This window comes from Panthera uncia, chromosome B4 (genome assembly GCF_023721935.1).
Source record: "Panthera uncia isolate 11264 chromosome B4, Puncia_PCG_1.0, whole genome shotgun sequence".
NCBI lineage: Eukaryota > Metazoa > Chordata > Mammalia > Carnivora > Felidae > Panthera > Panthera uncia.
The window spans coordinates 22304300-22318153 of record NC_064809.1 but is presented as its reverse complement, the minus strand read 5'-3'; the positions used below and the strand labels follow the sequence as shown (position 1 = coordinate 22318153).

Genomic DNA, 13854 nt, shown 5'->3' with positions numbered 1-13854 from the left:
CAACAAGGCTGTATCTAATTGGCTAGGGGGAAATTTGGTATGTTTCAGTCTTTTGAGAAAACAGGCAGTTGTCATTTCTATTTGTTGCAAATTCTACAATTTATTTGATTTCTGAAAGACTAGCCCTTTTCTAAATTTGTGGAGCATCCTTATGTTGTGTTTGCATGCTTGCTTTAGCGAATGTCACTTAGGAAGAAGGCAGGGCATGGTAAAATAAAATAGTGCATCGCAAGAACGGAAGCTGTTGTTCTTTCTGTGAATTTTAAATGACGCCTTTTTCTCGTTTCCATGTAGGCGTATTCTCAAGATGCCTACCTGAAAGGCAATGAAGCCTACAGTGGAAATGCCCGCAATATACCTGAACCCCCACCAATTTGCTATCCCTGGCTGCCATCTGCCCCTTCAGCCATGGCACAGCCAGTTGAAATCTCTCCTCCAGATTCATCATCGAGCAAACCACAAACCACTACGCCAGTACTGACGCAGCCTGGCAGGGCCTATAGAATGGAAATACAAGTGCCTCCATCACCAACAGATGTTGCAAAGTCCAACACAGCGGTGTGTGTTTGCAATGAAAGTGTAAGGACTGTCATTGTACCTTCTGAGAAGGTTGTAGATTTGTTAACTAATAGAAACAACCACACAGTTCCTTCACATAGAACTGAAGAGGTGAGGTATGGCATAAATGAGCAGACCGCTTTGAAAACAGTGTCAAGAACCACATCGCCACCATCATCAGTTCCCACTGCCCATCTGATTCATCAGACGACAGGCTCCAGATCGTTGGAACCTTCTGGAATCTTACTTAAATCCGGCAATTACAGTGGACATTCAGAAGGAATCTCAAGCAGCAGACCTCAAGCTGTGGATTCTCCTTCTGTCTCTGTTAATCACTATTCTCCAAATTCCCATCAGCACATAGACTGGAAAAACTATAAAACTTACAAAGAGTATATTGATAACAGACGATTGCACATAGGCTGTCGGACGATTCAAGAAAGACTAGATAGTTTAAGAGCAGCATCTCAGAGCACAACGGATTATAACCAGGTGGTACCAAACCGCACTACTTTGCAGGTACGACGTCGAAGCACCTCTCACGATCGAGTGCCGCAGTCTGTTCAGATCCGACAGCGCAGCGTGTCCCAGGAGAGGCTGGAGGATTCTGTGTTGATGAAGTATTGCCCACGAAGTGCGTCTCAAGGAGCGCTGACATCTCCGTCTGTTAGTTTCAGTAATCACAGAACTCGTTCATGGGATTATATCGAGGGACAGGGCGAAACCTTAGAAAACGTCAGTTCTGAAGGTCAAATACCCGATTCAAATGGAGAGCGAAAACAGACTTATAAGTGGAGTGGATTTACCGAACAGGATGATAGACGAGGTATTCATGAAAGACCTCGACAGCAAGAAATTCATAAGTCTTTTCGAGGTTCAAATTTTACCGTGGCCCCGAGCATCGTTAATTCTGATAACAGGCGAATGACTGGCAGAGGAGTGGGGTCTGTGTCTCAGTTTAAAAAAGTGCCACCAGATCTGAAAACACTGCAGTCCAACAGAAATTTTCAGACTACCTGTGGAATGTCATCGTCTCGAGGTATTACACAAGACAGGTCACCTCTTGTGAAAGTCCGAAGTAATTCTCTGAAAGCGCCTTCTACGCACGTCACCAAACCATCGTTTAGCCAGAACTCACTTGTCTCTGTCAAAGACCAAAGACCAGTAAATCACTTGCATCAAAACAGTCTATTGAATCAGCAGCCGTGGCTGAGAACCAAAAGTGCCCCGGATCACCAAGTGGAGACGGGGAAACCCCCCTCTTTACCTGGAGCTTCTGTTAAGCCTGTCCCTCAGATGAGTGAGAACTACGGCGCTTCGGATTTAGAATTACCTGCCCCTCAAAGAAATCAAGATTTAACTCTGCAAGAGGCTGAAATGCAGGAATCGAATACCTTAGATAATAAAGAAACTGTCATCCTAAGAGAAAAACCTCCATCTGGCCGCCAAACACCACAGCCTTTAAGGCATCAGTCTTACATCTTGGCAGTAAATGACCAGGAGGCCGGGTCAGACACCACCTGCTGGCTGCCTAATGATGCGCGCCGAGAGGTCCATATAAAAAGAATGGAGGAAAGGAAGGCCTCAAGTACCAGCCCACCTGGGGATTCCTTGGCATCAATCCCGTTTATAGGTGAGCTTATTCACAGCCCGTGGCTACTGTGTCAAATATTTTGCAGATCTTTTCAGCAAAGTATTATTTCTAGTTCAACGGGCACAAAAATTGTACGCTCGGATTTTAAAACACTTGTTCCGAATCTCCTGCACCAAGCTAAGACCAGAGCCATGAGCTCTTACCCTCAAAAATTATTTCAAGTGACTGTTTGCCTTTTTTATTTTAACATTATGCTCTCAATACTTTTTTTTCTTTTTCTTGAATAAGACAGAATTTCCCTATCTGGGCCCAAGGGACTCAGCAAACCAAATCGTACCCAGTTGACGATAATATCTGAACCGAAAGCCAAGTAGAACAGTGTTAATAATTAGTCATCGACCTTTCATTTATGCAGTGCTTTTTACTTTATTATTTCTTATTTCTTTGGCTTGAATGAATAGACCTCCTCGTTGGCAAGTTACTTTGTCTTGGAGTGAATCTTGGGATAGGTTTGGAAAAATTACTTAAATTACAAGCATGTGCCCCAATATGGAACAGCTGTTATGTTTACTTAGGCTTTGTCTGCTCCCATGCACCCTAGATATATTCTCCACAATGCAGCCAGTGTGGTGTTTTAAAAATGTAAATCGGGCATCTGGGTGGCTCAGTCAACGGTTAAGCTTACGACTCTTGGTTTCTCCTCAGGTCATGATGTCGCCATTCATGAGTTTGAGCCCTGCATCAGGCTCTGCACTGTGCAGAGCCTACTTGGGGTTCTCTCTCTCTCTCTCTCTCTCTCTCTCTCTCTCCCTCTCTCTGCCCCTCCCCAATTTGCACAGTCTCTGTGTCTCTCAAAATAAATAAACTTAAAATAATAAAATAACAGTGTAAATCAGATCATTCCACTCCTCTGACCAGAAAGCCCTGTTTACTTTCCTCATTACCCAGAATACAATTTCAAATCCTTCCGTGGCCTGCAGGGCCCTCCGTGATGTGCCCCACAACAGCCTCCACTTCTCTGATCACTTCTCCTGTCCTCTGTGCATGTGTAACCCATCGTCAGCCACCCCAGCCTCCTTGCCCTTCTGGAACATGCCAGGCATGCTTCAGGGCCCTAGCACTGCCAGTTCCCAGCCCTGGAACACATTCCATAGATAGTCACAAGACTCCCTCGCTGCATTTGGGTCTGTGCTCAAGTTAGTACTTTATCAAAGCAGCTTTTCCTCACCAGCCTGTCTAAAATAGGTACCCCCCCCCCCACAACATACACAGAACCTGACATTCTCTATCCCCTTAAGCTACTTTATTTATCTTCATACTGCTTGTTTCCACTTGACATGTTTTATATTTTTTACTACACGTTTCTCTGTAGAACTAAAACATATGCTACATGAGAGCCAGGATTTTAGATCTGTTGTCTACGTCTGTAATCTCAATACCTAGAACACTGCCTGACATGTTCAACATGATATTTGTTGAAATAATAGGCTAAGGATAATGTTTGAGATGATGGTTAAATGTATAGCAAAATAAAAAAGTTCTCATCATAGTTACTATGCAGCTCTAACGCACATAATCTGCTCACAGGATTATCTTGTATGTCTTTAGAATTACCTTTCCCTAATAATGCGAAGTTTAAGCTATAGAGAGATTAAGTAACTTCCCTGAAGTCACACAATTAATAGACAGTAGAGACTGACACTTGGCCCTCTGACTCAGCCTCATCACAGAGCACGGCTCCAGAGCACACCATTTATATAGATGCATTGTGAGGAGCGCCCCCTGGAGTTGTGTGATGCAGGGGCCTTCTTTTGAGGCCACGGCCTGTACTCATATCCTGTTAACCCCATAAGTTCAGGAAGAGTTCTCCATAATTTTATAGTATATTGTGCTTCTCTTTGAGCAACATTTCAAGGTTTTTTCTTTTCTAGAGAAACTTTTTGTTTTAATGTTTTTATTTCATTTTTAGAGACAGACAGAGAGTGAGCGGGGGAGGGGCAAAGAGAGGGAGACACAGAATCCGAAGCAGGCTCCAGGCTCTGAGCTGTCAGCACAGAACCTGATGTGAGGCTTGAACTCACGAGCCGTGAGATCATGACCTGAGCCGAGAGATCATGACCTGAGCCGAAGTCGGATGCTTCACCGACTGAGCCACCCAGGCACCCTTCTAGAGAAACTTTTTAAATCTACTGAGCTATTGGACAGTCAGGCAACACTATCAGAATCAGCCTTTTTTTTTTTTTTAATGTTTGTTTTTGAGACAGAGAAAGTGCACGTTCGTGTACGCGAGAGGTGGGGGAGGGGCAGAGAGAAAGGGAGACAGAGGATCTGAAGTGGGCTCCTCGCTGACAGCAGAGAGCCCATTGTGGGGCTTGAACTCACAAACCTGAAGACCATGACCTGAGCCGAAGTTGGACGCTCAGCCAGCTGAGCCACCCAGGCCCGCAGAAACCTTTTGAGAAAGTTCTGTGTAACTTGTATTTTTTTATAAATATTATATATTCAAGTTATAAACATTGCAGGGAATCTCAACCTAAATTGTACTCAAATTTATATCCATACCCTTAAGTCCAAGCTCAGAGAATAGAACTTTGCCATAAATGGAATCTTATACATCATCTAGATATTTTTTAGAAAATAACTGAGGACTAACGATTGTTTTATGATTATTTTTAAACATAAAAGTCCCTACAACTTGCGGTTTTATTTGATAAGCCTATGAGATTATACCAGAATAATGACATCGTATTTTCTTCCTACTTGATAAGAATAATATAATCAGATTATATTGGAATAATAAAAAATGTGCTAGGTATATCTTTTAATAGTTCTTCCTAGTTATCTACGCGCTGAATAAATCAAAAACTCAGTTGTTAGGGGTGCCTGGGTGGCACAGTTGGTTAAGCATCTAACTCTTGATTTCAGCTCAGGTCATGATCTCAACAGTCCGTGAGTCGGAGCCCCTTGTCAGGCTCTGTGCTGACCTAGCAGAGCCTGCTGTGGATTCTGTCTCCCTCTCTTTCTGCCCCTCCCCTCTTGCTCTCTCTCAAAAATAAATAAACATTAAAAAAAAATCCACTGCTATTGAAGAGAGAACTTTGGCTAATATATAAAATAAAAATCCTTATAATTCTATATGCATATGGATTTAGAGACATTATTAAAATAAACTATTTTGTTTAGTCACTAAAAATAAAAATGCTCAACTTACTAGTTCTGGTCACATTCTACTTTAAGTACTTTTTAGTACAATTTCATATTTACCTCCTAAAGCCTTAATATATAGCATATGGTTACTGTAGTGTGTAAGTTATACCATAACCAGTGGAATAGGGCAGGATAACAAACTGAAAGACAAACACAGTATTTATTTCCCTCTGTTTCTGTATGTAAAAGTTGTCCACAACACAAGAATTCTTAAAAGTTTCTATGCCCTGGTGGAATAATGCCAGGCCTCCTGAGTTTTTAATTGTATGCTGTTGGAAGTAAAGGCATTGAAAAGAATTGTAGTATTTATCTAATTTTTAGAACATAATATCAAAAGTATAATTTCTTTTGCTTAATATTCTTGCTTTTTTCTTTTTAATGTTTACTTACTTATCTTAGAGAGAGACAGAGAGAGAGAGAGAGAGCATGAGCAGGGGAGGAGCAGACAGAGAGCAAGAGAGAGGATCCTAAGCAGGCTCTGCACTATCAGCAGAGAGCCCAATGCGGGGCTCAAATAGGGCTCAAACTCACAAACTGAGACATGACCTGAGCCAAAATCAAGAATTGGACACGTAACTGACTGAGCCACCCAGGTGCCCCAATATACTTGCCTTTTTACTACAAAAAGTGTTTAGCTCTTCAGTAACCCAAATCCTGCACTTTCACCTTGGAAGTCCAAAAAGTACTTATTAGAGACTGTGTTGTTGAATAGATAAGTAACTGATCAATGAAAGAACTTTTAGATTTCATTAAGTATAAGTTCTGTAACTTAATATTGACATCCTTTTATCATTTTATAGTGTTACCTGACTCATACGTGTTTCTCTTTCCAATCTAGTTATTTTTAAAAATTTTATATATATATTATAAAAGTGGGATAGACATCAGCACTGAAATGAAGTAAAATAGACTATTTGCAGTGTTTCCCAGTATATTTTCAGGGAACATTAATTCCATTTGATTAAGGAGAAAAAAAGAAAAACAGGGATCAAATAAATTGAGAAATGCTGGGTTTAAATAGCTATACAAGTTTTATTTGTCTTTCCCATAAGACTCTTAGACTCATTGATGTGCTACTCTATATTTTCTAGGTAGGTAGGATATAATACAATTTTTCTCAGAAATATTTGACCATGAGCCCTTTTATTTACAGTATCCCTGTTTAATGTATCATAAAACACTTTGGAGAATATACTTCATGGTATTTCATGGAACATTTAAAGGGAAGAAATCAAGATTTGCTTTTATATTATCATACTCCAGAATCTTAATTTCTGTGATTTTAATAATTATTTTTGGGGGGCGCCCTGGTAGCTCTGTTGGTTGAGTGTCCAACTTCGGCTCAGGTCATGATCTCGTGATTTGTGAGTTTGAGCCCCGCGTCGGGCTCTGGTGCTGACGGCTTGGAGCCTGGAGCCTGCTTCGGATTCTGTGTCTCCCTCTGTCTCTGTCTCTCTCTCTGCCCCTCTCCCACTCATGCTCTGTCTCTCCCTCAAGAATAAACAAACATTAAAACAAATTTTTTAAAATTATTTTTTGTTATTTGAAAACATTATAAATGAATGCAAAAAATAATAAGTGCCTTGGCTTTATTCCCAAAATACCAGAGAATGGAGCCAATTCATTTATTTAGTTATTTATAATACAGAGCAAATGATAAGTCTTACAGAGAGAAAATTTTCCAACATTTTGTTACAGATTTATTAATATTTCTTTTGGTTCACAAAGATTTAGAGAAGTGAAGAAAAGAAACCATTTTATTTGTTCTTAAATTAGGAATATCAGTCATTGACAGTAATTTGCTTACCCCCCAGCCACAGTTTATAAAGCTTCACAGTAAGTACTGAAAATAAATTTTGACTTCTTTCACGAGTAAACGCAAAACACAAAATGAGTAATGAGCTTATAAGTAATTTGACATCACAATAGTAGGACTTCAGGTGTATTCCACCATGTGGACTTTCTACATTTCTTTATACTACTCATATAATTGTATATAAATATAAATATAAATATAAATATAAATATAAATATAATTGTTGTTAAAGAAACTATAGCTGTATTACCCACGCTCAGATTTCATTTCAAATATATTTCCCTCTTTTTTTTTTTTTTTTTTTTGCCATATTTCTAATACCCCTTCTTGTTCTCGCCCCAAAGCTGGCCAATATGCATGTACTTAGTGTTAGCCTACGTAAAATTGAATTAGATTGGTACAACCTTACTAGTCCTGCCATTTTAAACCAATTCAGGAGTTTTAAAGCTTGTGAGATACACATCTAGATTATAGTGTCCAAAATTTACCCCAAAGGAATGGGAGTGGGTGACTATCACCCTATACACCCCTTCCCCTCTGGGAGCTCTAGTCGCCTATTAGAGGCAATGCACTGAGCACCCAGTCCCTCTTTTATACTAGTACATAGATACTTTCTACAAAGCAACTAATCTACAAAGAGAAAAACTATACTCCTCGTCTTACAGTCTTTTCATATACTAAGATATGACTCCATTGGTACTTAAAACTTAGATTGAGATTTTTGCTTAGATTAGATTTGCTTAGATTTACATCTCCATAAAGTTTTCAAAATTCTTCTCACTTCTTAGTCTTTCAAAACATCATCTATCTCAGGGACACCTGGGTGGCTCAGTCGGTTAAGCATCCAGCTCTTGATTTGGGCTCAGGTCATGATCTCACCGTTCGTGAGATCCACGTCAGGTTCTGCACTGATGGTGTGGAGCCTGCTTGGGATTCTCTCTCTCTCTCTCTCCCTCTCTCTCTCCCTCTCCCTCTCCCTCTCCCTCTCCCTCTCCCTCTCCCTCTCCCTCTCTCTCACCCTCCCTCTCCCTCCCTCCCTGCCCCACTCTCATGCATGCTTGCTCTCTCTCTCAAAAAAAAAAATAATAAACATTAAAAAAATCATCTATCTCATAGGAAGATACAGTATTTTGGTTATTAAAAATAACCAAATCTGAAAATGGCTTTCACAAAGCCAAATGTTTACTTAAATGCATGTCACTGAGCTGATTATTAAAGAAGCTTGGCCATAATAATTCCTATTGTGATAATGAGTTGAATTATTATTTAAAAATGGAGATAGTTGAATTAGGTGATGGCACCCCTTATCAGTTTATAATAGGACTTGCAGTTTCAGGAACTCTAGTTATAACTAATGAAGAGTTTCAGTAAGTAGAGATCTGTTGCTTAATGATCAGAGATGAGAAATATATGTTAATATATTAGTGGCTTATTTTTTTAAAGTTTATTTTAAGAGAGAGAGTGAGAGACTGAGAGAGAGAGAGAGACAATGAGCGCATGAACTGGGGAGGGACAGAGAGAGAGAATCCCAAGCAGACTCTGTGCAATCAGCACGGAGCCTGATGTGGGGCTCAAACTCATGAAACGTTGAGATCATGACTTGAGCCGAAATTAAGAGTTGAAGGCTTAACTGACTGAGCCACCCAGGCGCCCCTTAGTGACTTATTTTTTAAGCATCCTTTCTAACCACATCTTTTTAATTTAATGTATGTGGCATTTCTTGAGTGTGCCATTTTTATCAACCCCACAACTTTTCCACCTGTGTTCGGGAACTGGTATTGCTGTTAATGAAGTTAAGAAAATTTGCCTAGAGAGTTCCAGTTTTTTTAGAATTCCTTCAGTTCGTTATGGTTACAGTAGATTAAAAACAAAACTGTGGTATTACCAAAGATTAATCGGTTGTTACTTGTTAATACACAAGAAAGAACTTATGCTTGCCTGCTGAAAAGAGAATTCAACCTGCTATATAACCTGTTCATTTCCTTTGATTTAAACTGAGTAGAAGTATCACAGAAGGCAAATAAAAAGGAAGGATAGCTTTCCCATTTGAATTTCTTTTTAGACAAAGAATACATTAACTTTATTCATTCTCCTTTTCCTTAAGGACAAGGAAAAATCTCAAAGATTTTTAAACATGTATTTTGCGTGAGGTGTAGGTTGACTTTCTAGGTCATTTGTAGTGAATGTCCCCTGTTGTGGAGCATTTTGTTTAATCCATATCTTTAGTAAAAATGATATATATACACACACACGCACACATATGCATACGCACACACTCAGGCTCTTCTGGAAATATGCACTTTTACACTAGTTACCATTTCTTCCAACTCACACAAATTTACTCCTTCCCTTGCAACTACCGTTTATTCCATCCTTGAATAATATGCTGTTTACATTCCTTAAACCCCTCTGTTATTTGGGGAGGGGATAGGATTACCTCTTGCTAGCAGAAGTGAAATAAAAAGCAAAGTTACTTCAAGAAACTATTTTGCCATAGTCTTTGCCAAAAACTCCAATAATTTCACTGAGTTGCATAAAATTATTCTCAACTATAATTTCAAAATATAAACTACATTGATGCCATGCTTTCTTTGAGTAATTATGTGAACTGTGAGAAAAATTCTTCATAGCTCAGCTTGTTTTAGAAAAGGCCCATTTTGCCCTCTGTTCTAACCTGCAGCATTGGACAGGAGGTGTTAGGAGTAAAGCTGGTCTGTGAAAGGGAACTAGAAACACACTGTGCTCTACCTTTGTGTCGGTTGGAATTCTCTTGGTTACAAACAATAGAAAGTTTTTTTCATATTAGCTCAGGCCAAAAAGGGTTGTCGGCTCAGGGTGAAGAAGTGTTGGGGTGGACCTGGTTCTGTGCGTGGCTGGGGCCAAATACTCAAGTGATTTGTCATCAAGATTGTGTATCTTTTTCTGTTTTGCTTTCTTCCTTCTCAGATGCTTTTTCTCCACGTGGTAGAAAAGATGGCCACTGGCAACTCAGTTTACTGATCTTTATAGTTTTTGTTGCCGGAGGAAGGGAAGAAAAAGACTACTTTTCTCAGTATCCGTGTATCAAATCCAATGGAGAGACTGTGTGACTAGTCCTAAATGGATCATATTCTTCACCCTTGGCCAGTCACTGTGGACTCAGTGAGCGAGGGCCCTTGCACGTATACCCATGCACAGGATGGGGGTGCTCTGCTGAACCCCACTGAACCCCAAAGATAGAGCTGGGCAGCTAGCAACATACATTCTCTGCAGTCATCTTGCAGATGAAGAGGAACAAATAGGATAAGAACATCAGGAGGTGAAAATATTTGCCAGGTTGTGAGATGAAAAACAGCTGTCCTATTTCACTTGGTTTCGTTTTGTTATTTCATTAGTAGTCAGGTTTTCACGGGATTTTTTTTTCACATTTTTATCAGGCTTTTGTATTTCTTCCATGATTTGTCTTTTCATGTGCTTTGCTCTTCTTCTGTTATGATTTTAGTTTTTTCCGTTTATAAGAGCTCTCAATATACTTTAGGGCTTCCATTTTTTTTCTTTGTTGTTTGAAAAATAATTCTAAGAGTTATTCATCGTTTCACAATATGCTGCCTTGATTTTGTACCACTCTATTTTTCTTGATTTGTGAAATTTTATAGATGTTCTTCTAGAATTTTAACTGTTAAGAAATAACAGTGAAGATTTTTTTATTCAGATGTGACTAATCAGTTTAAACATAATAACTTGTAGTATTCTCTATTTGGAAAAAAAACCCCAAATTATGGAGTATATATTTTCTGGGAGAATTAGTTATTTATCTATTTTTGGCAAGCAGTATTTTCCGAAACTAAAATAAAACTTTGGACACTTAGGTCTGTCTTTTTTACAGGTTAGGAAACAGTATCGCTTTGAATTTTAATATATAATAATTTCAGAGTCCTCCACCTTTTCTTTATTGTGAAGAGCTATGGGGCCTGTAGTGAATAAAGTCAATTAGGGCCTCATATGTTAAGTGAGTTCTTTATGCAGTTTAGGTTACCCTGAGGGGTTATGCCGCCCGGTAATAACAAGTCTGCAGCCTTGATAGGTCAGAAGTATGTTTTGTATGCCTTGCTTAACATCTTAATGTTGTATATGATATGCTTAGGACAGAGATGATCCGTTATTTTCACCTGACAGAATCAGTTTGATTATTAAAAATATAGGAATTAGTTGAAAATCTGACAGCACACTGGTTTTCTCTTTGGACAACTAAACAGCGCCCATTTTCTTACATTGGAAAATGAGATGAGCATGAATTATTTTTGTTTTTATGTAATCTATACGTCGGTAATAATGAAAGCAGATATTAAAATTAGGGGTGGCTCAGTTGGTTAAGCGTCCAACCCTTGGTTTTGGCTCAGGTCGTGATCTCGCGGTTCCTGGGATTGAGCTCTATGTCAGGCTCCACGCTGACAGCCTGGATCCTCCTCGGGATTCACTCTCTCCCTCTCTCTGCCCTAACCCTGCTCACGCTCTCTCCCTCTCTCTCAAAATAAGTAAATAAACATTAAAAATAAAATAAAATAATTCCAATTAATCATTACAGTGGTATTTTTAAAACGGTAGAAAAAGTTCTCACATTTTTACAGAGAATAAGGAATTGGATTTATTAGTATAATTCATAAATGTGGGGTAATGTAATTTTGTGTATTTTAAAAGTATATCTGGCTTTTCTTTGTCTATCTTTAACATAGTAGATCTGTTTATTCTAAAGAATGCAAAGACTAAAATGCGTGAGCACAGCGTTCTAACCTTCCAGCTGGGCCTCCTCCACTCACCCTTGCTCCCAGACCGGCAGGGTTCTGTCCCAACCCTTTTTGCACAACATGCTTAAAACAGAGATTATTTCAACCCAGTGTAATGCAGAAATTTCCTCCAAAGTGTAGTCAGTCAAAATAGATTGAATGCATACCTCTAGGAAGTCCAGAGTCATAAAAAAAAAAAAAATCACCTTTGAAATTTTGTTTAATGCTTAATCCGTGAACATTTTTTTTTTAATTTTTTTTTCAACGTTTTTTATTTATTTTTGGGACAGAGAGAGACAGAGCATGAATGGGAGAGGGGCAGAGAGAGAGGGAGATACAGAATCGGAAACAGGCTCCAGGCTCCGAGCCATCAGCCCAGAGCCTGACGCGGGGCTCAAACTCACAGACCACGAGGTCGTGACCTGGCTGAAGTCGGACGCTTAACCGACTGCACCACCCAGGCGCCCCTTAATCCATGAACATTTTGAATTTCATTTCATGTAATTTAGTTTTAAACAAATATAACAATGTTTTAAGTTACTTTGCAAGGCATGAATTGGTCTTGAAAGATTTATCCCACGGCATCTCCTAGACACTCTTTGACACCTATATTTCACACCACTCTTGTCGATGTTTTTGCACAGAAATCTCTTCAGACTATTAGTACTTATCAGTCCTACATATGCCTGATCATTTCTAAAGAATACAGTATTTTCCCATTTATAACCATGTTTCTGAATCTATAACAGATTGGTGACCTAAGCAGACCCCATAAGACTAACTTACTGTATAGATATGTATCATTTGAAAAGGTTGGTTAATTTGTGGTAATTTAAGTCATAATGACAGTTTTAAAGAATACTATAATCTGTAGTAAAATTAAATTTTATCTATTCAATTGATGTAAAAACCTGTTATCGCCTTCCTTTTGAAAAAAGAAAATTGTATGCCCACTAACATAAGATATTAAATCATCAAATACTTAGTAAGCTTGATTCATAGAGAAATTTTTTAAATGTTCTCTATTGCAAAGATATAAAGAGCTGCTTTTAAAGACACTGTAAAAACAGAAACTGAGCTCAAGGTAGTCAGAATTTATAGACTGTAGGTATACATGTTATAATTTTGTATCATTAGTCATCTTGATTAAAATGCCAATCATTAAAATGATAGAGCATTTTTAGAATTTGGTCAAAATTAAAATAGTTCGATCTTTTAAATCAAAAAATCAAAAACCCTCTTTCATCATTATAATATATTCTTTTTTAAATATTTTTTTTAATGTTTATTTATTTTGGAAAGAGAGAGAGACAGAGCATGAGCAGGGGAAGGGCAGAGAGAGAGGGAGACACAGAATCTGAAGCAGGTTCCAGGCTCTGAGCTGTCAGCACAGGGCCTGATGCAGGGCTTGAACTCACGAGCAGTGAAATCATGACCTGAGCCAAAGTCAGACCCTTAACCAACTGAGCCACCAAGGCGCCCCTATAATATATTCTTTATAGAGGGTTTCGTTAAGATTTTCTAAGACTGTAACTGTCCTTTCTCATTTTTCTCAAAAATTGAAGGTATACCTGTGTGTTTGTGCACAGGAAAATTTTAGGTATTGATACTCTGAGAGTTAAGCCTTGGCCACATCACCTTGCTTAACTTCCTGAAATGATGGGTAATACATTTAAAATGGGAAAGTAATTCTTTTAGGGTAATGTATGATTATCATTCTGCTTTTATAGGTTCAGGTTCTGAATACCGTTGAACTTTGGTATCTTGATTGCCAGTTAGTGAAAGTATTAATTAGTTGGTAGAAGAAGCAACTTATTTAATTTTTTGGACCACACTCTCAGAATTACTTGGAATTACTAGAGTAATTATAAGATTTTTATCAGACCAAGTATGTCATTTATTGGTGATTTAGTGGT

The 13854-nt window shown here is 38.7% G+C and overlaps 1 protein-coding gene across 1 annotated transcript in view; it reads left to right on the top strand.

Annotated features, from left to right (window-relative positions):
- ARHGAP21 (Rho GTPase activating protein 21) overlaps positions 1-13854 on the top strand; it is a 137419-nt gene that overhangs the window by 94679 nt on the left and 28886 nt on the right. The window contains 1 exon segment of the mRNA XM_049624712.1: positions 295-2191. Coding sequence (XP_049480669.1) covers positions 295-2191 — 1897 coding nt within the window.